Source organism: Arvicola amphibius, chromosome 8 (genome assembly GCF_903992535.2).
Source record: "Arvicola amphibius chromosome 8, mArvAmp1.2, whole genome shotgun sequence".
NCBI lineage: Eukaryota > Metazoa > Chordata > Mammalia > Rodentia > Cricetidae > Arvicola > Arvicola amphibius.
Genome location: NC_052054.1, coordinates 46,177,018 through 46,204,706, shown reverse-complemented (window position 1 = coordinate 46,204,706; position 27,689 = coordinate 46,177,018). Strand labels below are relative to the sequence as shown.

The 27,689-nt window shown below is 37.7% G+C and overlaps 1 protein-coding gene across 1 annotated transcript in view; it reads left to right on the top strand.

The window, feature by feature from the left end:
* The first annotated feature begins 1,915 nt into the window (after positions 1–1,915).
* Rfx6 (regulatory factor X6) overlaps positions 1,916–27,689 on the top strand; it is a 48,072-nt gene continuing 22,298 nt past the window's right edge. The window contains exons 1-6 of the mRNA XM_038340313.1: positions 1,916–2,135; positions 2,418–2,574; positions 5,915–6,038; positions 7,799–7,860; positions 18,110–18,187; positions 19,421–19,448. Of these exons, the coding sequence (XP_038196241.1) occupies positions 1,916–2,135; positions 2,418–2,574; positions 5,915–6,038; positions 7,799–7,860; positions 18,110–18,187; positions 19,421–19,448 (669 nt within the window). The remainder of the gene's footprint in view (positions 2,136–2,417; positions 2,575–5,914; positions 6,039–7,798; positions 7,861–18,109; positions 18,188–19,420; positions 19,449–27,689) is intronic.

Below are 27,689 nucleotides of genomic sequence, written 5' to 3'. Positions count from 1 at the left end.
ACATTTTCTGAACATTTTCATCATGGTTATGTGGCATGAGTGGATAGAGCCCTTCTGTGAACACAAAGAGGACTTCCATTGCAAAATGCACCTAAGTGTGTCTCGGTAAAGGTGGTGCATTGTACGTGTTAGCACTGAAGTGAAAAACCCTACACACTAAGCAGGCTCCGAGGCTTTCAGGGGACTAGGTAGAGAAGACAAATATGCCAAGTTGTCCTACGTAGGGAATAGCTACAGAGCATTGGGTGTGTGGGTAAGTATGTGGCTCCAGCCTGCATTCAGCAGCCACAGAAAGCCTGTGAGAAGGGCTTTGAGAGAGGAGATGCCTTTTCCAGCAAGTGCTGCTGAAAATGGGGAAGCTGCAACACAAGAACAGTTTCAGCTGCTCTGGGGGAATGGCTGCTCTTGAGTAGACTGCTCCCTCCATGAACCCGGCCCTTCAGCTCTATCTGCCACTCTGGGTCTCATTTTGTTTTCTCGGTGTGATTTCAGCTTAATGCTACTTCATGCTAAATTCAAGGGTGGTATCTCTTTCTAATAACCCCCCCCCCCCAAGAAGATATAGGATTGGCTGTGATGGAACAATGGAACCATTGCTGGATCCTGTCTTTTCCTGGGGATCTGATCAAAAAGGACACAGAATAGAATGAAGAAAACCATGGGTCAGCCAGGCAATTGGATCCCAAATCCGCACACAGCACCCTTCTTTAAAGAGAATCCAACTTACCTTTAAACAAACACAACTTTTGTCATTTTGAATTGGAATGCTATTAAATTTTATTTATGTTAATAAATAAATGTTATTAAATTAAGATAAAAATTTAACTTTTTATCATTGCTTGGCATGAAATGAGGAATTGTATGGGATGCAAATCTTTTTTGTAAGGGAATTGTAAAGGAATGCATCTTTTCCTTCAACCTCCACAGTTGCAAGGGCTGTGAGGCCCAAATGTCCAAGTCAGTGTGTGCAGAGCAGAGCAGTGTGATGGGACTGTTCTGCCGTCAAGTCACTCAAAAGGGTGCTCCTCTATCCTTGAATTATTCCAGAAATACGCCTGACCGGGGCGGTGCAAAGACTGCCGAATACTGAATGGTGCTTTGGGGTTTGTTCCCTGCTGTTCTATGCAGGCTACCCTGACAGGTGCCTAGGTTAGGACACCTGGGAATAGAGATGGGGACAGTTTAAGCTGCTTGTCCCAGTAGAGAGGAGAGCTAAGCTTTCTGGGATCCTTCAGGAAGTTTTCTTTCTTTTTTTTCCCTCATTTTTTTATTCAAGATTTCCATCTCCTCCCCTCCTCCTCCCCCTTCCCTCCCCTCCCTTCCACCCATACCCCCACTCCACCCCTCTCCAAAGACAAAGAGCCATCAGGGTTCCCTTCACTATGTTAAGTCCAAGGTCCTCCCAGCTCCCCCTAAGTCCAGGAAGGTGAGCAACCAAACTGACAAGGCTCACAGTGAGCTCGTCCATGCTGTAGAGTTCATGTTCATTGTCATTGTCCTTGGTTTCTCAGTCCTCCTCCACCGTCAAGTCCAGTCGGAAAGGAAGTTTTCCATAGAGAAGTAGTTCTGGACCCAGAACAGGGTGAGAGAGAACGAACGAAGAGGAAAGCAGCTCAGGCGTGATTGAGAGAGAGCAGGTGTGGAAGTAAGCTGGGAGCAAGCTTATGTCCAGACCCGAGATAACTTGGAAAAAAGCAGCGTTGCCTCCGTCCTCCTCTACCCTGCCATCTGTGCGGTACTTGTTCACCCTGTCCCCTCTCCGCCATCGGGGGGCTCTGAGCCTATGGCCTCCTCCTTGCTCAGCGGCCACAGGTCCTCAGTCCCGCCTCGCCCCGCCCCGCCCCGCCCTAGGACTCTGGGGCTCTATACCGAGCTGGGCAAAGCTCCGCGCGCCGAGTTCCAAGCGTTGGTAAGGATGGCCAAGGTCCCCGAGTTGGAAGACGCCTTCGTACAGGAGCAGCCTTCACCCCAACTTCCGTCCGAAATCGCGGAGGAGTGCTGCGTGCAGCTGCTGGGCAAGGGTTTGCGGGTCTACCCCGAGGACAGCGCGTACCTTGCAGCCGGAGCAGTTGCAGGCGCCGCTGGCAGCGGGGAGAAAGGCGGAGACCCTAGGCTGCAGGTGGGAGTCAAATCAGGTGAGTGCTCTGCTCGCCCCGGTTGCGAGGCAGAGGCTGAGTCCCAAAGGCGCCCAACAGTAAATATAAACCCACTCCGAATACACATAGAAGTAGGGTACTCTGTCGGGACCATCTCATTTCACCAGGAAAAACGTTAATGAAAACACTGGTAACTCCGAGGGCTTTGCTCAACTCCTTCTGCTGGCTCGGGCACTTCATCCAAGGTACACCAAGTAGATGTGGAAGCCGGACTGATAGCATGTTTCCTTGTTCTTTGTCACTCCTTAAACTCTCCCTCAGAGATACATTTAAGCAATGGTAACTTTTCCTCCGAAGAAGAGGATGTGGACGCCCACGAGAGCAAGACCAAAGCAGCCGACCCACAGCTCTCTCAGAAGAAGAGCATCACTCAGATCATGAAGGACAAGAAGAAGCAGACTCAGCTCACCCTGCAGTGGTAAGCTGGCCCTGTCGCGCACACCTGTGTCTCTAGCACCCTGGCTGTTCCCAACTTACTTCTCCATAAAAGTTTAAAAGACCCACGAGAAATGCACCCGTTTTCTTTTCACTGCCTATTCGCACGATCTGTATTCGGATCATAATGAAAAACGGGATATATTTTTGACTAAAACCACAGGTTCTTCACATGTAAGCAGTGATGAATTTTTCTATGATTTGCTCAACATGAAATGTATTTATTTGGTATTTTTATGCTCTCGAGATATGATCCTTCAAAATAACAAAAGTGGAAGGACCTTAATTCTGCCTTAATCAACAGCAGGGCAGATACTGTGTCAGTTAGAAAATAGATAGATTGAGTGAGAAGTAAGAGACGGGCAAGTCAGTTAAGCTGTCATAATTTTAAAAATTCAGGTTTATAGTAAATCATATACATTATTTACTGTAGCAAAGCACTACAATTGAATTTGGCCCAAGATTTTTTAAAACCAAGAGATTATCACCAGGTCTAAATATTAAGAGCCTTTTGGTAACACTTGTCTAAAAGGAAGAGGAATCTAAAGTAAGACTGTGTCTTTAAGAAACCTTGCATAATATGAAGAATTAAGGGCACAAATTTCTCCCACAATTCTGAATAATAAGTATAAGGTTACTTACTTATTATTCTGTGTATCATTTATCTGTCTGGCTATCTACCTCTCTATCTGTCTGTCTGTCTGTCTATCTATCTATCTGTCTCTCTATCTAGGATTATTCAGAGGTTAGAAAAATTCGAAAAATAAAATCTATAAATGCTAGTAACCCTTATTTTTGTTTATTTAATCATTAAGTTTTAATTTACATAGCATGAAGTTCTGAAACTGTATGTTCAAACCCTTCCAACAGCTAAATTCAAAACAAATATTCCTTTAAAGTTGTATTGTAATTGTTGAAGTTTGTTGGTACAATTACTAGCTGAAAACACTCTGAAGCTGTAAACAATTGAGAATAAAATTATCTGACATACTTGGGAAGCAACTATTGTTCATCAGGACAATTGGGATATTTTTTGACTTTAGATTTATTTTAAAAGATTTTTGTATGATCTCATCAGGTTTTAGTTCAAAATGAGTGAATAGAAACAATCTTGGATTTATTTAAAATTCTTGTCATAGGTATGTCTAGCTTAACTCAGTATTTTGTAAACCAAACAATGACTGTAAAAACACCTACCCAAATAAATGGATTGCAGGTATTGTATGCCTACTTTTAAAAATGCAAGTATTAAATAGCCATTTATTCTAAGTATTATCATATTTTGAAGAATATAAAGCACTTACATTTTTGTTTTATTTTCCCAGTCTTCTAAAAAAATAAGTTAAAACCCTAAGGTATCTGGATTTTGAGAAATCTGTAAGACTATAGAATCTTGAGAGTGTTAAAATTAGAACAGAAAATCAAACTAAAAATATGGCTTATTAACTCAACTTTTATTGTCAATTAACTAATTTTTGGGTAGGCAATTTTATTTGTTTTGAAATACTGCTTCCTAGTTGGTTTGGATAATTTTATTTAAAAGGATAATTGGCATCTGAAACTCACTGAATGGGTCTCTTGACTTTTACTTTGTGTGCATTAAGAGTATATTAAATCTGAAGTCTTTCAAGACTTCACCCAATTTTAATCTGAATATTGCATTTCTCTTGTGTTGCAAATGACTATGATTTTATTAAGCATAAAATTAGTATAATTACATTTTAGTAAAAAACAATTTACTGGACAATTAGAAAAAGTGGGAATAGAATCTAGAAGTTTTCATTTCTAGATTGTCATTCAGATAAGTGCAGTACAAATATATTCATTACATTACATTTAGTTGAAATTAAATGGAAATCTACCCAGATTTCCGAAGTTTATGTAGTTACATCTATACTGCAGAGTTGGGATTGTCTGTGTTATATTTAGAGACTTCCATAGAGATACATTGCTTCTTTAGATGATCATAGGTTTAATCACATTAAAAGGGTTTGAGAGTGGAAATAGATCGTCATTTCAGTTTCAAAAAAGTGAGTTTACCCTGGTATCTCTTCCAAACAAATGCAGTACCATGTTTTCTCTTGTTCAGGATTCAGAAATAGTTGGTGGATGAAACTAAGGGTGTATGAGCATTGACAAGCCGAAGCCTGGCATTATTTCTGAATTGAGGATGTTCTTTTAAAAACATAGCATCTTCAATTTCATCACTCATAGTCCTAGACCAAATAGTAAACTACTGAACACAGAAGATTTAAAAAGCAAAGACCAAGTATTTGCCTGGGAGAAGTGGTTTTTACATTAGCATCACTTTGTAATGGTGCTAACAGGTACTCACGATGGTTCTCATTCTTCTAAAAATAGTCTTTATGTTTTGTTCATGTTTATGTGGTGGCACGTGTGTGTTTGCTTACAACACAAACATATTGTCTCAGAGCCTCTGTGAGTCAGGAGTCTAGACAGGTTACCTTGGCACTAAGTTCATGGCTAGACAGAAATTAAGAAATTATTTGATGCAAGAATTTCACGAGACATTTCGTTGTTGTTTCTCGAATCTCACTGATTGTTGAGAAAATTTGTTCCCTGAACTGTAAAACTGAGACCCTCAGCTCCCAGAGATCACCTGCCATTCATTCTCTTAGAGGTGGCCTCTTTAGAAGCTATCATTTGCTTCTCCAGATCAGGAGAGGGAGTCTGCTACTACTTCAGGCCTTTCTTCTTTTATTATTATTAAAAAATACTTTTCACTTTACATATCAACTCCATTTCTTCCGCCCTCCCTTTCTCCTTCCCATCTCCCACTCATTCCTCAGAGGGGCTTAAAGCCTTTTTTGGGGAATCAACAAGGTCTGGCTTACCCACTTGAGGCAGGACCTTCCTTCGCTTTCTGACTTTCAAACATATTTTTTTCTGGTGCTTGCCAAGTTAAATTGGATCGTCAAGAGAATTTCCTTTCTTAGGAAATTAATTAACACTTATACGTAACCTTTGTCCACATTTTTAAAGTCCACTGTTACATTTTAATTATGTAACCACCAGAGAGTGACAGCAGTGTAAGGACTATATCCACCACCATTGTGGTTTTTTTTTTTTTTAATGGACAGCACATTCAAATTTCTCTCAACAATTTTGAGATTTATAGCACATAATTTTGGGCTATTTTATTCTGGTATCATTTTAAATAGCATCCAAAACAAAGAAAGCCTATTTACGTCTGCTCATTGACCCACTTGTACAGTCTGTTTTCAAAATGAGCATTAAGTAATTGAGGGGGCAAGGAGGTAATGGTTAAAAGGTTTGACCTAATTCTTGGCCTTTTCTCTCAGGCTTGAAGACAATTACATAGTGTGTGAAGGAGTTTGCCTCCCACGCTGCATTCTGTATGCTCACTATTTAGATTTCTGCAGGAAAGAGAAATTGGAGCCAGCTTGTGCTGCCACCTTTGGAAAGGTATATGACCATATATTAGCGAATACTACCTGACAACTAACATATTGGGTAGACAATGTGTAAGCCAACTCATCTGAATGAGTTCTCTTACAAAACGTTAAAGCATTTGCTTTACAAGCATAAGTGAAATTCCTTAGTGTTTGTTTGGAGCGGTGTATGTTTATATCTTGATTTATTGAGTCACCGAATACGTGCTATCAGATCTAATGTGAGCTCAAGGCAAGCACCATAAAACAGTAGCATATTCCTTCAAAGAGAATTCATTCAAGAATATAGTTAAATTACATTGGGAAGTAAAAGTAAATGAAGGAGACCCATAAATGTAAGCTCTCCTTATTATTTATATTGTCCAAACTTTTGAGTTTTTAATAGATTTTATTCTATTACTTAAATAGCTTTTCTAAATCTTTGTTTCTGTATGAATATGTTATGTTATAGACATAATATTTTTTATAAAAGGATTGGTTAAATTTCTGTCATTTAACATTCTATCTTCAGGATGGGAATCTATGAATCTGATATTAGATGACTTATACATGTTCATGCCATTTTGAAGACCAAGGAATAATATTAATTTCTTGGTAAAATAACTCAATACTGAAACCTTTTAAAGTATTCTGATCATCTGGGATACATTAGTAGAACTGTAGAAAGTTTGAATCTCAAGTATTATATCTCCAAAATTCAGATTCCAGCCTCTAGAGGATTCGTTATCTAGAAAACAATGAGTGTTATGGTCCAGCTCTGTGGGTTTTCAGGGCAGGATGAAGCAAGTGATTTGAGGATTTTTCTATGTACCCCAGGCTGACCTTAAACTCATTATTTAGCTCAGGTTGTCCTTGAACTTGTGATCTCCCGATCAGTCTGTTGAGTGCTGGTATTACAGGCATGTATCATTATTCTTAGCCCCCCACTTTAAAAACCCACTTTAAAAGTGGCCCAACTCTATACTTTCAAGAAGTAATTTATTTTGGAGCATAAGAAATTCCTCAGTGGTTAGGAGAACTGGCTACTCTTCCAGATGAACCTCTTTTCCAGGGGATCCCATGCCTCTTCTGGACTCCATGGCACTGCATAAATGCAATACACAGACATACACACTGGTAAAATACTCATACATATAAAATAAAATAATGCTAAAAAGTAATTTAATTACTTTTGAAAGCATTTTCTCTTACACAGACAGTGTGATATACGTGTGGTACTCGTGGACTTAGAATCTAACCATGCCTGTGATTAGCTTATTGGATACATGATAATCAGTCTCCTCATGGCTCAGTGCACCCTCTGAAGCTGGATGAGACAGCTTCAGATGTCCATGTTAGCACTATCATTTTTCTGAGTCTACCTTACTGCAACAGTCCTTAAGTAGGAATCATGGAGCACTTTGAACATTTTATAAAACTAGAAGCAATTAACTCATCAAATTTTCCATGGAGCTCCCTTAAGACCCAAGGAGCCTTTCAGAATGATGATGGATATTTAATGTGGGTAAAACTCTGAATGGAATTATCATAGAGGAATCTAAACAGCCTTCCTGTGTGTGTAAATAAAGTAACCTTTGCTTCAGTAGTTACATCAAGCAAAAATAGATCTTGGTAGGCACTTCCATGGTAATTGGTGCAATTCTTACCAACATACATGTATTACTTTCCTGTAGTTTAAGTGTTCTTTTTAGTCTGACATTTACTTTCTTAAGTAGGATATGAGTGGCTTGCATTAGAACTACACGAGTTAGAAACCTTTTCTTTCTTTTTTAGACAATTCGCCAAAAATTTCCCCTCTTGACAACACGAAGACTTGGAACAAGAGGACATTCAAAGTAAGAATGGAACAATGAGTTTCTCCTTTATTCTTATAGACATATGATAACTATTGTCTTTATCAGTGAACAGAATCAGGTATTTTCTTTCTTGATGAAGTAGATAAACTGGGAAAAATAAAAGGATGTAGAAAAGAATAAGGTTTAGAAAGAAAAATTTATAAAGACTACTCATAGTATCTATCATGCTTTCTCCTGAAATATGTTAAGTGAATAGCTTTCATGATTTTAAGCTATTGTTGAAGTCACCAGGGTCATGAACAATGAATATACAAGACAAAATTTAATAACCAGGGAGACCGACAACATCCCCTAAAGGACAAGGGGAACCCTACCACATGCTTCAAGTTCTTCCTAGCCTTTTCGCACTCAGATGATCATTTCAGCCATTTAGCATCTCCTTCCCCATTCAAGACAAATAGCATTCATAATAACCTACTTTCTCATCCCTATAAATATAATATCACTGAAATATAAACATACAATAAGCAGTATGCAGCCTGCCTCTTAGCATCCTTGGCTTTTCTTCCATACCTTTCTCTGTAGATCTCCATTACAGGCTCATGTTCACAGTGATTATTCTGTCCATGTTTTCATTTTCTAACAGAATCAGATCTTTCTTTTCTTTTTTTTTTTCTGGTCTAAAAAGTTACATTGTTCTCAGGATTAATGGCATACTGATTTATATTTCTCTCTCCCCTCAACTGCTGCTCCAAAGAGATATACTTTGTCAGTTTAGGTCCTTTGGGTATTTGCATGCAGAAATTTAAACAATATGTTTCCATTTGATGTCCCACTTCGAAAGTCAGATTAGTCCTCACTCATACTACACAGGTTTAGTAATGTCTCAATGTTACTTCTCACCCAAACATCATTCTGTCTAGTCTGATCTTTTCTTTTGCTTTGTTTTGATTGAGCTACATATTTTTCTCAGCTCCCCTCTGTTCCTCTCATCTCTCTTCTACCCTCTCCCATGGTCCCCATGCTCCCAATTTACTCAGGAGATCTTGTCTCTTTCTACTTCCCATGTACATTAGCTCCATGTATGTCTCTTTTAGGGTCCTCTTTGTTGTCTAGGTTCTCTGGAATGATGAATTATTGACTGTTTTTCTTTTGCTTTATGTCTAAATCCACTTACGAATGAGTACATATGATATTTGTCTTTATAGATCTGAATTACCTCATTCAATATGATGTTTTCTAGATCCATCCATTTACCTGCAAATTTCAAGATGTCATTATTTTTTTCTGCTATGTAGTACTCCATTGTGTAAATGTACCACACTTTCCTTATCCATTCTTTGGTCAAGGACATTTAGGTTGGACATTTAGGTTGTTTCCAGGTTATGGCTATGACAAACAATGCTGCTATGAACATAGTTGAGTGCATGTCATTGTGGTACAATTGAGCATCCTTTGGGTATATATCCAAAAGTGGTATTTCTGTGTTTTGAGGGTTTTTTTTTTTCCTAATTTTCTCAAAAATAAATACAATATTTTCACATTGAGTTTCCAAAGTTCTGACTGAATCATATCTCTCCCATGCTCAATGACTTTCACAGGCTCACAATTTCAACTCTCTAAAAAGTATATATCTATTCGCTCTCCTCCCAAAAAAAAAAAAAGAAAGGCTCCCTCGCAGAAGGGGTCAGAGGAAAACGAAGCAAGCAAAGAAAAAAAGCCGAAATCTCCTCCATCCCAACTCCCTCCACTCCATATACTCTCGCTCCTCTCCCTCCTCTCCCTCCTCCTCCTCCTCCCTCTCTCTCTCTCTCTCTCTCTCTCTCTCTCTGTGTGCATACCTGTATGTTTATACATGTACTATGCATGACACATGTGGACATCAGTTCTCTTCTCCCATGTACATTCTAGGGATTGTACTCAGTTTGTCAGGTTTGGCAGCAAGTTTTAGTTTTACCAACTAAACATCTCACTGCTTCACAATTTCTACTCTTAAAGACAACTTCTTACCTCAATATTCAAAGTCTATTATGACTTAGTTTCAACCCTTTTTCCTATCTTCCTGTTTACTTCTCAGTTCTCAGGATATTTCCATATTGTTACTAGATTACCACCACAATAGCCTTTTAAATCACCCCATCTGTCTTGTCTTTCTTCTGTGGCAGCTTTCCCTTCTGAGGACACCCTTGAACCTTGTATTTTGAAATCTTAGATATTTAAAGGAATGGTTCCTAAACCTTCTCTTCTGAATATTCTCTTATTCTATTAATTTGGATAGGCTCTTTGCACTCTATAACTGTTCATTAGTATCTATCTCAACATGTCATTTAGTCCCTTCCTATATTATAATAGGAAGATATAATTTGAGAACAGATACTTTGATTCACTTTTAATTCTTTCTGTTGTTTAACAAATAATGTCAATCAATACTTATTTTGCCAGTTTTGATTAATTTAGAAAATGCTATGGCCTGTGAAAGAAGAATAGGAAAAGAAGGGGAAAAGTCTTTTTCTTCTAGCCAAGTCAGTTTTATGTTATTTGGCTCAGACTGGTTTGACGATTTCTAAAGTACTGTATTGTGAAAGTGAAGCTGAGATCTGACAGTGTTTGCAGTAGGAAGATAGGGAGCAAAAAGGCAAAGCAACACAAGCAATCCTCTTGACAGGCTCTACAAGAGGATGGGTGGGCAGGCTGCAGAGGACGTCAATTAATCCCAGAAGGAGCCTTTAGGATTAGGGATGAATCATTAACCATGCCATTGTGACACAGCCACACTCTAGTTCTTACGTTGATATAGCAACATTTGGTGACTTCTGGCAACTTATTGGATAATTAAGAGCCATAGACATGCTCAAGGCATTAACAACTTGAAATTTTCGGCCTTATTGATATACCATTTGCTTTTTATGACATGGCTATCACCCTTCCAGGCATTTATATATTGTATGTAGAAACAATGTCCTTTGTGTAAACCACTTATGTTGAAAGATATACCAAGATACATCTTGGAAATAGTAATGCTTTGATGTGATTATTATTATCCAGGAAACATTCCTGGTTTTGTTTCTAAAAGACATCTTCAGATTTTATTTTGGAAGATACATTTAAGATGGCATGCCTAATAGTTGGAACATGAGTTAAAGTTGGGTAAATCAGAGCGCAATCTATGCTGTCATATATGGCTGTGTGACAGCTGGACAGATCACTCAGCCTCTATCAGTAAATTGACTGTGTGATACCTTATGTCATTGCTTTGAGAATTAAATAATATATGAATAATATTAATGGAAGATCAAATATACTTTCAATCTTTTAAGGATACTTTTTGGGGGTGGTTCAAGAGAGGGTTTCTCTGTAGCTTTGGAGTCTGTCCTGGAACTAGCTCTTATAGATCAAGCTGGCCTCAAACTCACAAAGATCTGCCTGCCTCTGCCTCCCGAGTACTGGGATTAAAGGCGTGTGCCACCACCACCCAGCTGAAATGATGTTTTCTTATAAGAGAAAATTGTGACTGAAGACATCAAAATTGACAAAGCAATGAGAAGTTATTGTTTATTGAATTGTACACAGAAGTATATATGCATTTTCATTAGGTCTAATCTTTCCAATAATAATAAAAGATAGGAGGTATTATGTTTAATAAATAAGGAAACTGTAGTTAGAAGGTTATTGACTAGCCTAAGGCCACAAAAATACAACCCATTCACAATAGCAACATTTATACAAAGGTTCAACTGCTCTAAAGTTTACGCTCTAAGTAGTAAAAGTACGAAAAACCACTTGTTTCTAATATCAGTCAAATTAGCAAAATGATTGCTTTATTAAACTTTTTACTATTTTTATCTTTTTAATTAAATGTTTTATTAATTCTTTACTGTTCTAAAAGTTCTGGAGATTCATTACTATTAGATTCTTCCTCAAAGACAAAAATATTTTATTAATCTCTCATTTATTTCTGATTAATAAATTTTTCTCTAATAAATTTTGTAATTTACTCATCTCACTAATTCTAGAGATATATATTTTATATGAAAGCAAATTTGTGTCACCAATGACTTCTCAGACTCTTAATTTTAACCTTACGCATCCTCTATGCAAACACATTATCTTCCAACCATTATTTCTGCTAGCTGTTAAATATTTGAATTTTATAAAAAATACCTTATGTCTATACAAATATAGACAACTGAAACAGAAATAAAAATTATATAACTTTATTTAGAAAAATCGGGGTATCATGATTCCTTCCAGAATTTCAAGTCATTTTATTGCAATTGTAGTGTTTAATACAGTACTCTAAATAATTGTTGTGTATTTGTCAAATTACTTTAAAATATAAATGAACTTGTCAAAAATTTATTTTAACTCCATCATATGGCTTGTTAAAATGTTAATATGATGCAGTATTCTGATGATCATTGCTTCCTAAAGTAAAATTTCAATTTTATCATATTTTCACAGAATATCTATTGTTTAAATATTTCATTCGGGATTGTCAGTTGGAACTGTTGCTAGATGATGACTAACCCAAAGGATTCTTCTGTGTTCTGGGCAGAAAAAGTGTTCCATGTTCCATGGTGTCTGAAACTGGGTACTTGGGGTTCATGGAGCGAAGGCTTTTTGCATCTAATAGCAATATGTGGAATCTACAGGTTGGGGAGCAGTGGCCTATGTGACCAGGTGTGAGAAACCCCAGTCTGTGTAGGAAAGTGACAGTGGGAGGCTCTTTGAATCCAATGAACGCCTTACTGGTTTTTAAGTCTTATTTTTCCAGCCTCAATAACATACTCTGCATATCAGTAGAAACCAAGAAAGAAACCAACTTAATCTTCACGTTTCTTCTTCTCCTCCTTTGATTCCAAAATAATACATAAAGCTGTACTTTTTTTAACATTTTTAAATTTACCCTTTCAGAAATGAAAATCTATAGGTACCACAGAGTCAAATTCAAGTGTATTGTTTGATTATGAATATTTCAAGAATAATACATTCCGTTGGAATTGAGGTACAAAGCGTGGTTCTAAAGAGCTTTGGAGGTATAAAGAATTATAGGATAGGTTATCTGCTATCAAAATTTTTCACTATTAACATCAATTAAGAAGTATTATATTTGCAATCCCAGTGGTAGTTAGCCTCTGGTAATACAAAATGAACAAAACGAGCCTGTTTTTGTCTTTGCCCAAAATAGCTTAACAAAGTAAAGGGGGTCTAGGTGAGCTCATTTATAGATACCATGCACATGGTGGGCTGTTTGAATCAGTTACATTTTAATTTCTGGTAGACTTTGATCAACCCAATCTTGGTTTTCAGACATGAGGGGCGAGAGCTATTATCTTATTTATTAGTGGTGATTTAGTGGGTTAATAAAACTGATATGACAGCTGCTCTTATCACTGCAAGTTATTGCAAGTCCCCGAGCAGCTTAGCTGCATCATTTCCTTATCAGTTATCATTTGTGTAGTGTAAACAGCTAACATCAGGGCGACCAGCTCGGTGGGAACATATGTTTCAGGGAATTCTATACGATCGCTGATGAGAAAGAGAAGCAATGGAAGCATAGGGGTATGCTGCTCAGCCAATGAAGGGACGCGCTAGAGACAACGCGAGCATGCTAGCTGTGAAAGAGAAACGCAGTGCTTCCACTTAGTGTACTGAGAATCTGTTATAGTTCAATCATGAGCCCAAGAATTAACCATTCCTGTGCGTTCATAACTTGAAAACGAGATCAGTCACTTGACATAAGGCGTACGTCAGAGGACAGTTGGTGCTAACGAGTGAACACAAGTGTGCTAGAAAATCAGGAAGACTCCTTTTGGGATAAACTTTTTTTTGTGCCCAGAGAACATAGCGAATTGTACTCAGAATTTTAGTGGCATTTGTCACATTTTCTTCCCTCAGTAAAATGGATGTACTTATATAGTGATAAAGGACCATGCAGTGTTAGAATGGCCCATTAAATAAGCAGCAGGTAGAGATACACAGATCAAAACAGTCAGATGGTCTTACTCTTACTTCTCACGTATTAGCATATGTTCTTCTGTTGTAATATTCCTGGAAACATTTCCTAGCAAGATTTATTTTAGCAGAAGCTAGTAATGACAAAACGGTGTTATAAAAGGCTGCAGCGGAGATGCAGGATCCAAGCATGCCCTCCATGAACCCGCTCCTCCCGGGTTTACGGGGTTTATATTTAACTCTAGGGAGGCAGGGGAGCTCGTGCACTATCTCTTCTCTTTTCTGAAAGACACTAAATCATCACTAAGACGATAACAGGTGCTTTGCTAGACCAAAAGAAAGCTTAAGGGGAGACAATTGTTTTATTTGCTCCTGAAGAAGCTACGTATGAAGCCCGGCAGCAAACAGCATAAAACTCTGAGATGTGTGTCGCCAGCAGCTTCCTCTCTAAACATACTACTCTCACGTCTGCCCTACACAGTATTTAAACATAGAACTTTTGCTTTGTTCAAGTGTTTTATTAGTAACATGGAAATTCGCAGTGACAACTGCTTACAAAAAAAAACCCTATTGTTCTTAAGAAAGTTTATGTTTTATTGGTTTTTAAATCTCTAGAACACAGTGATTTATAAATGTTTGAGGATTTCCTCAAATCTTAGTGCTTAAGCCATGGATGGAGATACTAATGATTACAGGGATAAGGCCACAATGGGATAAATAGCCAGGAGTGGAATTCAGTGGACAGAGAGATTAGTTTTCCTTCAGAACTAGGCAGTTCCACATGATAACAATATGCCTCAAAGTTGACCTAGAGAGATCCTGTCCCAGGAAGGAAGGAAGACATTCCCAGTGAAAAATTCAACAAAACAAAGGCAGGAGCCAGCACAAGCTCTTTATGGAGAGCAAGTAATCCAGACAGAAATGGATAAGTTTACAACATGCTCATGACTGGCTGAAAGGAATAATCAGATTTTCTTATATCACAGAAGATAAAATATGTTGATCTCTACCAAAGTTTTGATTATGCTGATAACAAGTACATGACTGTATACGCTCGACCTTAACTAACAAGTTATTTTTTATAGTTTCTCTATGGCACATTGTTACCTTTAAAATTTTTCCGTATATTCATTCATTTATTCAGCATGTTTATTGACTTCCCGTTACAGGAAGCTTGCAATCTAGAAGGCTTTGTTTACACATGGAAGGTCAAATATAAACCATCCCAATCAATGTTGCAGGTCTTAGAGATTCGTGTTGTGATTTGTGGTACTCTAACTCACGATGACTCCTAGAGAGAGTTTACGTGAGTGTACACATATTCAAACTATATTTGACTTAAGAATTTCTAATTGTGAGTAAGCTTGAGATACAAAACTGGTTATCTCTTCTACATTTCAGAGGCTAGTGCTCTCTGAAACTTGTTTTGAATTTTGCCTTCAAACCCATAAGGCTGTTAAATAACCTTTAAATGAACCACAGGGTTGGTAAGATGGCTCATGGGATGAAAGAAATTGTCATGCAAGCCTGACATTTGAGCTTGGTCTCTAGAAATTATGGTGGAAGGAGAGAACTGACTCCTGAGAGCTGTCCTTCTGGTCTCTACACACAGGCATTCACAGTCACACCACATAACACACACACTCACACATCGTGTGCCCACCACATACCCAAAAAGATAATAAATTACATATTTTTCCAAACTTTGTTATGAAGTTGGGATAGTATCCCATTTGAAATCATGTATGTATAAAGTTTTTGCATTAGTAGAAATGCAATAAATGGCAGCAACTTCTATTCTCATTTGTTTGCACCCACTTCAACTGTAGCATGTGTTAATCTGGAACCACCTTTCTTTGCATGTTTTTTTTTACTTCAAGACTGTTAACTCCTCCAGAACAGAGACCCTGCTCTAGCACACAGAACACAGAATACTTTTGAAGAAAAGAAGATTCTCTTTCAATAGTTTCCTCTCTCTGGGCATGCTCATAAGACAGAATAGATAGCTTAAGTTTGGTCATCTCATCAGTCCTAAACAAGGAGACATTTCTAATGAGAAAAGCAGCTGCTTCTCCACTGTTGAGGTGAAGGCCACTGACCAAGTCAGTTCCCTCATCTCTGTATTGTTATGTCAGTTACGTTTGACTAGAGAATAAGATGCACAAAATCTTGACATTGAATTCAAGTAGAAACAGAACTTTATTGTTCTAATGGTTGGGTGGGTAATAAAAAGGAAACAACAAAATCATTTTCTAAAAATAAGGAAGTAGTAAATGCACATGAAACAATCATAATGTCATGAATAAGAAAAAAAATACAAATCCACACTAGCCAAGGTCTTGAAGGATGTTGCAATTTAAAACAAATCCAACTGTAGGTAATTTTAGAACCTGGAAATGTATTTGCTTCTGTGCTGATCAGTGTGGTCACCAGAGCAGGACCAGCAGGCATCTAGCTCAAGAGGCCATGAACTGGGATGAACAGCTGGTCTTACTTTCTATGTCTGTTTTGTCCATCATTATTCTGACAACTATCACAATGGTCAGACATGATAGATACACTCTAATGTTTATTGAACTCATGGCTACCTCTTTGACTTATCTGGTTGTCTGCTACCTGTGAAGGCCATGTAGCTCTTTATAGACTGTATGGCAAACCACTTTACTTTGGGATAAAATTATTTTATTATAGGTAGAAAAGGGGGGTTGGAGATGTGAAACAAGAAGATAGGAGTTCTCATAAGTTAATCAACGTTTGAAATGATGCTTAGCATATATTGCTTTAGCAAGTGACTTAAGTATAGTTGTTTAAACTGTAAATTCTAGAGCACAAATAGTAAACTCTGCAAGAGAACACGAAGTTATGATATTTTTCCCATTTGGAAAGACTCTCTGGTCTTTGTTTACCACTTGTTTCTTTCTTCAAATGCAGTGACATTATACAGGTGTTTTAGTTCTAAAGTTTTAAGAGAGAAATAACAGTATTTATTCCAAACCCATAAGATCATAGTCCTAATTCCGCTATGTCTGACCAAATTCATATAAATCTTCCAGTTTATAGTTTAGGTACTGCTGTTATTATTATTTATTATTCACTGTTTAATGATTTCTGTTACTGTATTTTCTTTGATCAGGTCTTTATTAATTAAGCTTCTTTTATCATAAAATCAGTTCAATACTTCTGAGATGTATTGTACTTCATAGACTTACTATTTTTCTATCTCCCTGCTTGTTGTAACATACCATAGGGATCCTCTTGCCTCATATCACAAAGTATAGCTTTCAACAGTCTATAAAAGTGGAATAGTTATGGAGTCTTCTGCTCAGGTTAACAGGATACAGTTTTCTTATCCCAAACAGACTTTAAATCTTTCATACTTACAAAATATTGTTCTTCCTGTTTCTCATCTATAACATCATTTTAATGTACAGATTCAAGTAACCTTGAGTCAATAGAAAGAGCTTCACGGCCATGGGCCTTGTGTTAGGAGGCTCTGATCCCAGTGTCCTAGAGCGTCAGGAAGTCCATATCCTGAATGAAAGTCTCCATCTGCAGCTCACATCTCTGCCCTGGGGCCTTGGAAGCCCTGACACTTCTCATCTAAACATCTTTGTTTCCTTGAGCCCTGGGGACCTGCTCCCAGTCCATTCACAGGAGGTGACCATGTCCTACTCATGCAAGTGCACATGACCCTAGAATGAAGAGTGGCTATGGGAAGGATCTGGGGTGTGCAGTACTCCTCCCACAAGTGAACAAAGCAAGAGCTGATTAGTGGTGTAAGGGTGTGCCCCCCAACACTATCAAGCTATCACCTGGAGTCCAAGAATCCTAAAGTCAAGTCTGTTTGTTAGGTCCTTAGGAGTGTGCAGTATAAGTATAATAACACAGTGATATCTTATGTAGCCACTCATTTAACTGATTTATATTTTTAAGTAGTTTGGTATTCTATATGTATTTATGTTCTGGGCCATGGATATGTTTAGGTATGGGGATACTAAACCAATTTCTTTTTTTTTAAATTCTTGTTGTCAGAAGAATGGCTTGAAGTACATATCAGCCCTTGCTCTATCCACTTTAAACTTATATGGCAATGCCAAATGTAACATTTTAAAATACAGTTAGTCTAGAGTCCAGGGGAAATGTCCTCATCCTTTAGTTTCATCCACTTCCTGACCTTAGATGCATGTAGATGGGAAAACATGGGGAAAAGGTAGGCAGTGGTACTGCCTAGGGAGTGACTTTCGTGGGTGGCAATCCTTACTGGGTTGGTTCAGTTATTCCTACTTCTCCTTTCTCTTTCACTAACACAGAAATGGCTCCTGTCTTGCTGTAGGTATCATTACTATGGGATTGGCATCAAAGAGAGCAGTGCATACTACCACTCCGTTTATTCTGGAAAGGGCCTGACAAGGTAGAGTGATGTCATATTCAAGATGCATCTCTGCGCTTCTTTAAATATGTACGATGTCTATTCAATAAGATGACTTTGTAGCCTTGCTTATTACGAATTTTTTCTTCTGATCATCAAACATCAGCTTTGTGAGAATATTGATATGGTCTATACCACTTGGTAAATTATATAATTTTAATGGATAATGAGAAAGTAACAGTGAACTAAGTGCCCCCAAAAGATGAGGAAGAGAATTCAAGGAAACAGAATTGCCTTTAAATTTGCTCTTCCTCAGGGGCTGGGGAGATCGCTCAAGGGTTAAGAGTTGACACTTGTTCTTGCAGCAGGCCCACATCTTCCAACTAACAACTATTCAAAATTCCAGTCCAGGGCACCTAGTGCATCTTCTGGCTTCCATGGGCACAGCACATACATGGTGCACAGACATTCATGCAGCCAAAACCACCAATACATGTAACATAAAAATAAATATCTTCTAAATATTCTCATCTATTCATAAGATTGGGTCTATTTTCAGGCTGGATTCAGTAAAAAGTAAAGTTTAAAATGTAAGAATTGTGAAGAGACAGTTGATTTAAAATTTTGTGCATCTGAATAATACCTTACCAACACAAGAGATTGCTATAATAATTATAAAGACGTAATCTTTGAGTACTATCTTACTTAGTTTGACAGTAAGATACAATTTTTCCATTTGAGCCTCTGTGACAAAACCCCACGTTATTCTAAAGATCCCACTGTTTTAAGCTGCTAGTGACTATCAGGAGCAGGATATTAATATGTGAGGTTAGAGTCAATAAGACCTCTGTGCACACAAAGTTTAGAAGAATGCTGGAACAGATGAATTAAACTGCTCTTGGATTCCCTCTTGGTGTGGTTACTGAGAATTACTTGTAGCTCTTAAAAGAAGAATTCATCTTTGGGAAAAATAAATACTTCAGTTATGCTAAGATTAATTTAGGTGTTACAGAAGCAGGTTACTAGTGAATATTCACAATAAAATGTAAATTCAGGCTAGGACACATATAAACTTTTAGTATAAAGTATCTTTCTTTACCTCAAATCTTACCCGACTTCCTGAGATACCCTTTATTTTAATTTCCTCTACAAAACACTTTTTCTTAGATATTTGAGCAGTAATGATGTTATGAACAGACTACTTTCATGTCTTGTTTTCTTGGATGCTATAATTATAATTTCTTTCAAACTAATGGAAATTATATGATTTTTAAGGTTTTCGGGGAGCAAACTGAAGAATGAGGTAAGAATGCTTTTTATCTCTGTTCCACATATGTGTTTTTAGCTCAGAGGGTTTTGTTCCTTAAATATACAAGTAAATGTTATTCATTGGGAGCACTAGAAACCGAGGGCTCCAAATACAGTTAAGTCAAACTTTGAGTGAAAATGCTTGCACAGACCTGCTTAACAACTTCCAGTTCACTTGGGAGAGATAATTTTTGGTGACCTAATACCATATACTTGGAAAATTGAAAAGTAGACCAGCATTGACCTAAGAACTTCTACTTCAACAGTTAGAAGAGCTCTAGTAGAGAATACAGAAAGAATTGGTATTAACAGTTGTCAAGAAGCCACAGTGCTACACTGTACTGCGGTATGTTCTGCTACTTTGTACACACACACACACACACACACACACACACACACATGCACAAATGCATACACATACATGCACACTCATGCATGTACTGTCTCACACCCACATATGCATGCACTCAACACACACAATGTAAGTAATCTTTTCCCATTGGCTTCCTCTCCAACCTCTCCTTAAAGAACAGTTCAGCAAACTGACTTTATCTAAATGAGTTAGGCTACCATTAGGGACTGCATGGCTAATTAGGCACATGATAAGACCTTCATTATCTTCAGTTTAACTAATCATTAAAACAAGGTGCCACAGAACTAAATGCACAGGACAGTGTGTTGTGCCGTAAATCCTAACCAAAGGTAAAGCGTAACTCCATTAGTTTGATGAAATAACGCAAGCACATTATCTTAAAAAAATAATAAAAGTCCTCAACCTTCTGAAATGACCAGCTTCTTTGCAATACTTTAAGAACAGTTACTGGGTAATTACATAATAAACTACAGGTTGCTATTTTATCAAGGAAATAATAGCTTTTCATTAAATAAACAATTATGAAACTGCAAAAATATTGACTTAGAAATACACTTTGGTTCATTAAAGACTAGGCCAATAAGGATTTTAAGTGATTTCACTAGGGGTTTCAAACGATTTTGCTCAGTTGTTCTTCCAGTCCGATGAGGTAGCAGAACTGATCTATCCAGTGATCCGCCACGTGTACAGCACATCTTAGCCCACAGAGGAAAAGGAACCTGCTTCCCAGATCTACCTTTTCCTTCTGCAGTGACTACATTACTAATGCAGATGTAGTAATAAAGGTACATCATATGGACTCTGTGTTTTCTACAGGCACCTGGAACAATAGTAAAGCATCTTTGTAAAGATGATTAAAATCGACACACAAAAGAGCTTTTTAAAGGCTCAGAACTAAGTAATTTGTTGCAGGTAGAGGACCAAGTTTGAGGCTTTGCATCTGTCAGTTCCTAAGCTGCACCCCAACCCACCTAAAGCAATTTATAAATGATATTTGCTCAACAAAATTGAAATTTTAAAGTTATTTTCTGCTTAAGGTAATCAACAATTGCTGTTTGCTAAGGAAAAGAAACAATCAGTGCAAATCTGTGTATAGTTCAGGTTATTTAAACATTAATAATGCTGAGATAGCTTGAGTAGCTGCCAATACTGTTGATTTATGGCCAAAGCAAGTAGGTCTGAGAGATGCATGGGCTTTAAAACAATCAGAAGAGGGCTCTGCATTTTAAACCCATGGTCAAAGCAATTAATTCACATATTCATGGTGCTACAATCTCTAGGAGACAAGGTAGTATATGGATATTCATGTGGAATTTAAGACCTGTATTTATGAATTAAGAAAATCAAAGAATTAAGACATTTTAAGACAATCAAAATTCATAAGATCACAAAGTAACTGTGCTTACTGCTCTTTGTTTTGTTTTGTTTTAATTGTTGTTTAGCTTCTGCTGTGGCCAACTTTTGTTTGCTTTTATATTTTTGAAATATTTAAAGCTTGGCAAAGCTATGAAGAATAAATAATAAAATCCCATATACTCACCATCCCGACTAAGATTTGAGAATAAAGGTACACATTTCCTCTTCAAACTGGAAGGAGGAAAGGCAAATTCAGAGGGAGGATGCACACTCTATGACATCAAGCTGAGGCAGCTTCTCTTAGGTGGTGTCTCTCTCTCAAGTCACATGACATGAAGCAACTGGGGAAGAAAGAAGTTTGAGGAGTAGAGGGGGGCCTAGGGTAGGGAAAAGGTGGAGGGAGCAGAAGGAGGGGATGGAGTGGGAACTGGAATTGGTATGTAACGTGAGAAAAGATTGTTTTAAAATATAATTTAATAAAAAATAAGAAAAAGAAAAGGAAATAGATTCTTTTCTCATACAATATAGCCTGATTATAATTTTCCTTCCCCCCGCTCCTCACAGTTCTCCCCTTCTTCCTGCCCCTCCAGATTCACTCTCTTTCTCTCTCTCACTAGAAAAGAACAGTCTTCTAAGAGATAACCACCAGAATGGCAAAATAAAATATAATATGTAGCAAAAAAATACCATATCAAATTTGGATACAGCATCATAACAGGAGGAAAAAAGTTCCAAGTGGAGGGGGGGGGGAGCACAAGAGTCAGAAACCCACTTGTTCTCACAATCAAGAATCCCATAAAAATACTAAGCTGATAGCTATATTATATAGAGGACCTGGTGTATACCCATGTACACACTGTGTTCGTCACTTCAGTCTCTGTGAGCTCATATGCACTTTGCTTAGTTGATTCAGAGGGTCTCGTTCTGCTGATGTCCTCTACCCCCTCTGGCTTTTATAATCCTTCCACATACTCTTGGATGGGATTCCCTAGGCTCCAAGGCAAGGGATTTGGCAGGGACCTCCCATTTAGACTCTTGCTTTCCCTATAATGCTTGGTTGTGAGTCTCTGCATCTGTTCCCATGTGTTGCTTGAGCAAGCTTTCTGGTGGTGACTGGACAAGGCCCTGATCTACAGAAAACCATGAGGAGTCATTTTATGAATCTTTTTTAAAGGTCAGTAGTGTTTGATTATACCCTAGGTCTTTGGACCATCTACTCTCTGGTTTTTGGTTACCCAAACAGTGCCAGGTATACATTCCTTCTGGTGAAGTGGGCCTTAAATTAAATCAGATATTGGTTGACTACTACCATAAGTTCTGTGCCACCGTTTCCCTAGCATATTTTGCAGGCAGGACAGATTAGGTCAAAGGCTTTTGGCCGAGTTGATTTCCACAAGATACCAGTTTTAACAATGTTTGACTTCTTGTTTTATGGAGTAATATGATTTTTAGTGTTTTTAATAGTATGTGTTACATTTTTTCTTGTGCTTTAAGTTTCTCTTTTGTACAAATAGGAATTCCTACTCAATGGAGTAAATAAAATGACTTTTTATTTACTCTCTCATCTCCTTACCACACAAGATGATCCCTTTAACCTTCCCACCTAGCTCAACTTATCCTTCTATGGTTTTTTGTTTTTGTCTTTGGATGACTCAGTGAACTTAGTTTGACTTGATTGAAGAAGCTTGGACAAGGGTTATTTACAGGTGCTGACCTTATTAGTGGCTTACCACGGAAGGAAATATCTCCTCTATTCCTAGAAACCACTAATTACCTATAGCTATAGTCTTAGAAAAATGCAGAGTCTTGTGATACCACCCTTACCTAACACCAACTATATACTTCCTACAAATACTCCATTGAGTACAGGCCTTTTGAGTCCCTCTCAACTCCTTGATGAATGCAGATGGGCCCAGTATTGTACAGACCTCACATAAGTGATCACGCTCACTGAGAGTTCAAGAGTGTCGTGGATGAACAGCTCATTGCTTACCTACTCCAGGCACTGGTATATTAATTGAATAATCCTATTCAATTAATATAGTTGTATCTACCCATGCAAAATATCTCTGGTTAAACTCTTTTTTAAAACTTTAGCTTTTGTTTAACTCATAAAGTAGCAGATTACCTTATGATTTTAAAATACATACTTAGTTTTGATTGACCCTCTCCTTGCCCCATCCTTTCACTTGTCCTTGCCCTATTTTCTCACTTCCAGCCTGTCCCTCCCAGTATTCCCCCTCCTGTTTTCATATCCCCTCTGCTTCCTCCCCTCTACAACCTCCCCGAAACCTCTTCTCTCCAAGAACTCTAATGGTCTCTTTTTTCTTTACATACAAGTACACATTTATAAAATTTACAAACTAGCATTGGCATATGAGAGAAAACATGTGATCTTTGTGTGTCTGAGATCAGGTTACCTAACTTAATATATTTTCTAGTTCCATTTTAATACCACAAATTTCACTTTTCTTTATGCACAACTGGGTAAAATTCTACTATATATATCATATATATGATGTATATATAGTAGAATATATATATGTATATATATCATCCATTCTAGTTGGTGTATATCTACACTGATTGTCATTTTCTTGCTGCTATAACTAGAGTATCTTGGATATGCATATTTCTCTGTCATAAGATACAGGACCCTTTGAGCAGATACATAGGAGTAGTATTGCTGAGCCTTAGGGCAGATCTATATTTAGGGTATTTTGAGAAATTTCCATACTGACAGAGGCTGCCCAGTCTCCACATTCATTACCAGTAAATAAACTTTCCCTTCCCGACCCCCTTGCCAGGGTTTGTTGACATTTGTTTTCTTGAGGCCAACCATGATAACTGGTTGAGATGGAATCCTCGAGGTTGTGTATGTGTCGGTGTGTTCATGTGCTGTGTGTGTGTGTGTGCAATTGTGTGTGAGAGCGAGGGCACACACATGCCACAGTGTGCTTGTGGAGGTCAGAGAAAACAGTGGGTGTCAGTTCTCACCTTCCACCTTGATACAGGGTCTCTTTGCTCTTTGCTGCTGTGTCTAAGAGGTCAACTGGCCAGAGTAGACCAGGGATCTGCCTTTCTCCAGTTCTCTTCTTGCCATAGGAGTGACCCATGAGGGTTCAGCCCCTCACACCTGCACAGCAAGCCCCTTTGCCCACCAAGTCATCTCAGCTGTCAAATTCACGTTTCTTCTTTGGGAAACACTCTTCATTTTCTTATTCTGTATCTCAATTGGGTTGTTTTCTTGCATAGTTTTGAAAGTTCCTTGTATATTGCAGATACTATTTTTTCTGTCAGATGTATAGCCAGGAAGGATTTCTCTCATTCTACAGGTTGTCTCTGACTCATTTAACTGCTTGTTTTGCTGTTTGGAGCCTTTTGGATTTCATAGGGTCCCATTTATTAGTCATTAGTCTTATTTCCCAAACAACCAGATCCCTACTTTAAAAACTTCTTCATTCTCTTCAAGGGTTTTCCTGGCTTTTTTCTCTAGCAGGATGAGAGAGAAATAGGAACTTGCTTCATTCTCTAAGGTGTAGATAATTAGTTTTCCCAGCACCATTTGTTAAAGGTTCTGCCCTTTCTCCAATGAGTATTTTTGGCATCTTAGTCAAAAAAGTCAAGCCGTGATAGGGTGGGTTCCTTTCCCTGTGGCTTTTCTGATTTGGGGTAAATTTTGTCTCAGACATCTAAAAATATCAAAGTCACCACCATTCCTTAGTGAGTAATCTCTTTCTCATAAATTGTTTATCTCTATTTTTATAAAGTGAAGAAAATTCTGTAATAGCCGGCTTGTTTCTTTTTCACACTAACTGTTCATGGGAAGTTGAGTAATGTTGTATCAAGACCAATCTCAAGCGCTCCCTCCTTGGAATATGCTTTTCAAATATTTGCTGACTGTTATCAAGTCCTCTTTTGTCATCACGGAGGCACACTGGGCCACTTAGCCCCTCTCTTTGTGCTCCTCACAAGTCAGACACTCTTACCTTATAATCACGTTTGTCTCTTTTCTGTGGGGTCCTTTTTTTTGTTCCTAGAAATAAGATTAATAGTTTACCCACAAATATTGAAGTCACCACCAGAGCAAGAAGAAAACCAAACAAAACGCAAGAAAAGAGAAACCCAAGGAAACAAAGCAGACTGGTTCTGTGGCCAGTCTGTAGTACATAACCTGGCATCTCTGAGAGCAGCAGCATAGCAATGGGAACACAAAAAGATAGCCAGTCCTTCCTGCTTTGTGCCACACACTCTGAAGAGCATAGTATCATTTATAACTTTTGCCATCTTTGTCCACAATTCCTAGCATACACAAAGAAATGTATTTTTAAAAGTCTTCTTTGGGTTGCTTTGCTTCTTGCACTTCTTCTGCTTGTATCACTAGCTACAGTTACACAAAGGTATCACCCCTACGAAAACTTTAAACTATTAAAATAAAAGCGTATGCTCTGCTCTGTAATGTTTTCTAGAATGCTAAGCAATTTTGCTAGGAAATTTCTATTTATAGCACCCCAGTACACAGAGATATGCATGCATGACCTACTGTACTGATTAAAAGAAGGAAGTCCTTTGTACAGTGTTCCTCCTCTTTCCTCTCTACTAAGTAAAGGTTAGTGATCTCTAAGATACAATCCTATATTTCTGTCTCAGCTTTATGACTGATGAATACATTCCTAACCATATCTGTTGCTTATGTTTTGTTCAGTTTTACTTTCTATACATTTCACATTTTACTGCGAATTTGTTTTTATTTAGTTATCAAATTTTTGTGGTTTACAAATGATAAAGTTCCAGTTCCTGTATTTTGCACTAGTAAAAGAACTCCACTATAGGGAAACACCAAAATGCATTTATTCATTATATATATATATATAATATACATATATAATGAATAAATATATGTATATATACATATATATTTATTATATACTCATTATATATATATACTTATAGTATATATATATATATATATACACTCATTATTTTTAACATGGAAAGCAATATTGATAAGAGCATTTCCAAATGCTCATATATAGAAGTGGGAATTCCAGATTCTAGCACATACTTGCACTTCAATTTATTATATCCTTTTGGCCAGTTTTGTCTTCCTGTAATGATCTCCACCTACTGCAAAAGGAAGCTTCTTTGATGAGGGGGAAAGCTACACTTATCTGTGGTTATAAAGATAACTGTAGTACTTAGAATGCAGTTCAAAGTTATGCAGATTTGGGAAGATGGTAATAATGGCTCTCCTCTAAGCTCCATGGCATTACCAGCCAGGGGTAGTTGGTTAGACTTCCAGCACTAGGTATGAAATCCCTCGTATTGAAGGACCCTAAGTTTAATTAGACAGATGTTGATTACTTCCAGGTTAAGAGTACTACTATTGCACCATCAAGGGTATCTTGCCAACAGTGGTCATCATTGTGGTTCATAGGTCCACAGATGGGTAGAACTTGTTTTCCTCTCTTGGCAGCTTGAATAGCACCTCCCAGTACTATGAGATTAGTTCTCAGAAAGGAGTCTTCAGGGGTACTTCCAGTTCCATTTTCCTAAGTCTTGCATATGAAGTGTGTGGTCTCTTCAGCAATACAGGCCTAACTTGCAAGTTATGGGAGGAAGCTTAGGGCAACAGTGATAGCTGATAGCTTATACTGGTTTGAGGGGAATCTCGTGGACAATTCCAGACCAACAACTTGAAAGATTTTTCAAGCCTGGTAATGAGGGTTTTGTTAACTAGTGTATGACTTTGGAGGGGTCATTATCACCCCGAATGAGATAACTTCATTCAAACTACATATATGCTATACATATATATGTATTTATATATACATATATACATAACTTATAAACATTATATATAATTTTAGGTCATTATAAAATGATTCCTATGGATTTTCCAAACTTCCTTAGTATTATTTACCTCCTCCCCTCCCCCTCTCATTCTTACTGCCCTCCTCAGTTAAAAGCTTCTGCCCTGATTTTTTTCATTCCTCTTTTCATAGCACTTGGTCCTGTCTCTAGAGTATCTTCTCCCATCTCCCCCTACTTGGTCCTTCTTTACTTTCCTAGTTTCTATGGTTACTCTAGGTCACATACTCACATATAAACATTCAGAGCTAGGAACTATGCATGAGAGAGAACATGTGAGTATCTGTCTCTCTGGGTCCGGGTTAACTCATTATGATACTTTCTTGTTCCACCCATTCACCTGCAAAGGTTGTGATTTTAGGTTTTCTTTGTAGCTGAATACCATTCCACAGTGTAGATATGCCACATTTTCATCATAAATTCAGCAGTCATAGAACATTTAGGTTATTCCACTTCTTAGCTTTTGTCAGTAGAGCTATGAACACAGCTGAGCCAGTATTTGTCAAGTAGGATGTCTGGTCCTTTGGGCATATTCCAAAGAGTGAAATAGCTCAGTTATATAGTAGATATATTTTTAGATTTTTGAGATTTTTTTTCCATAATGGTTTTGATAGTGGCTGAACCAGTTTGCAATCC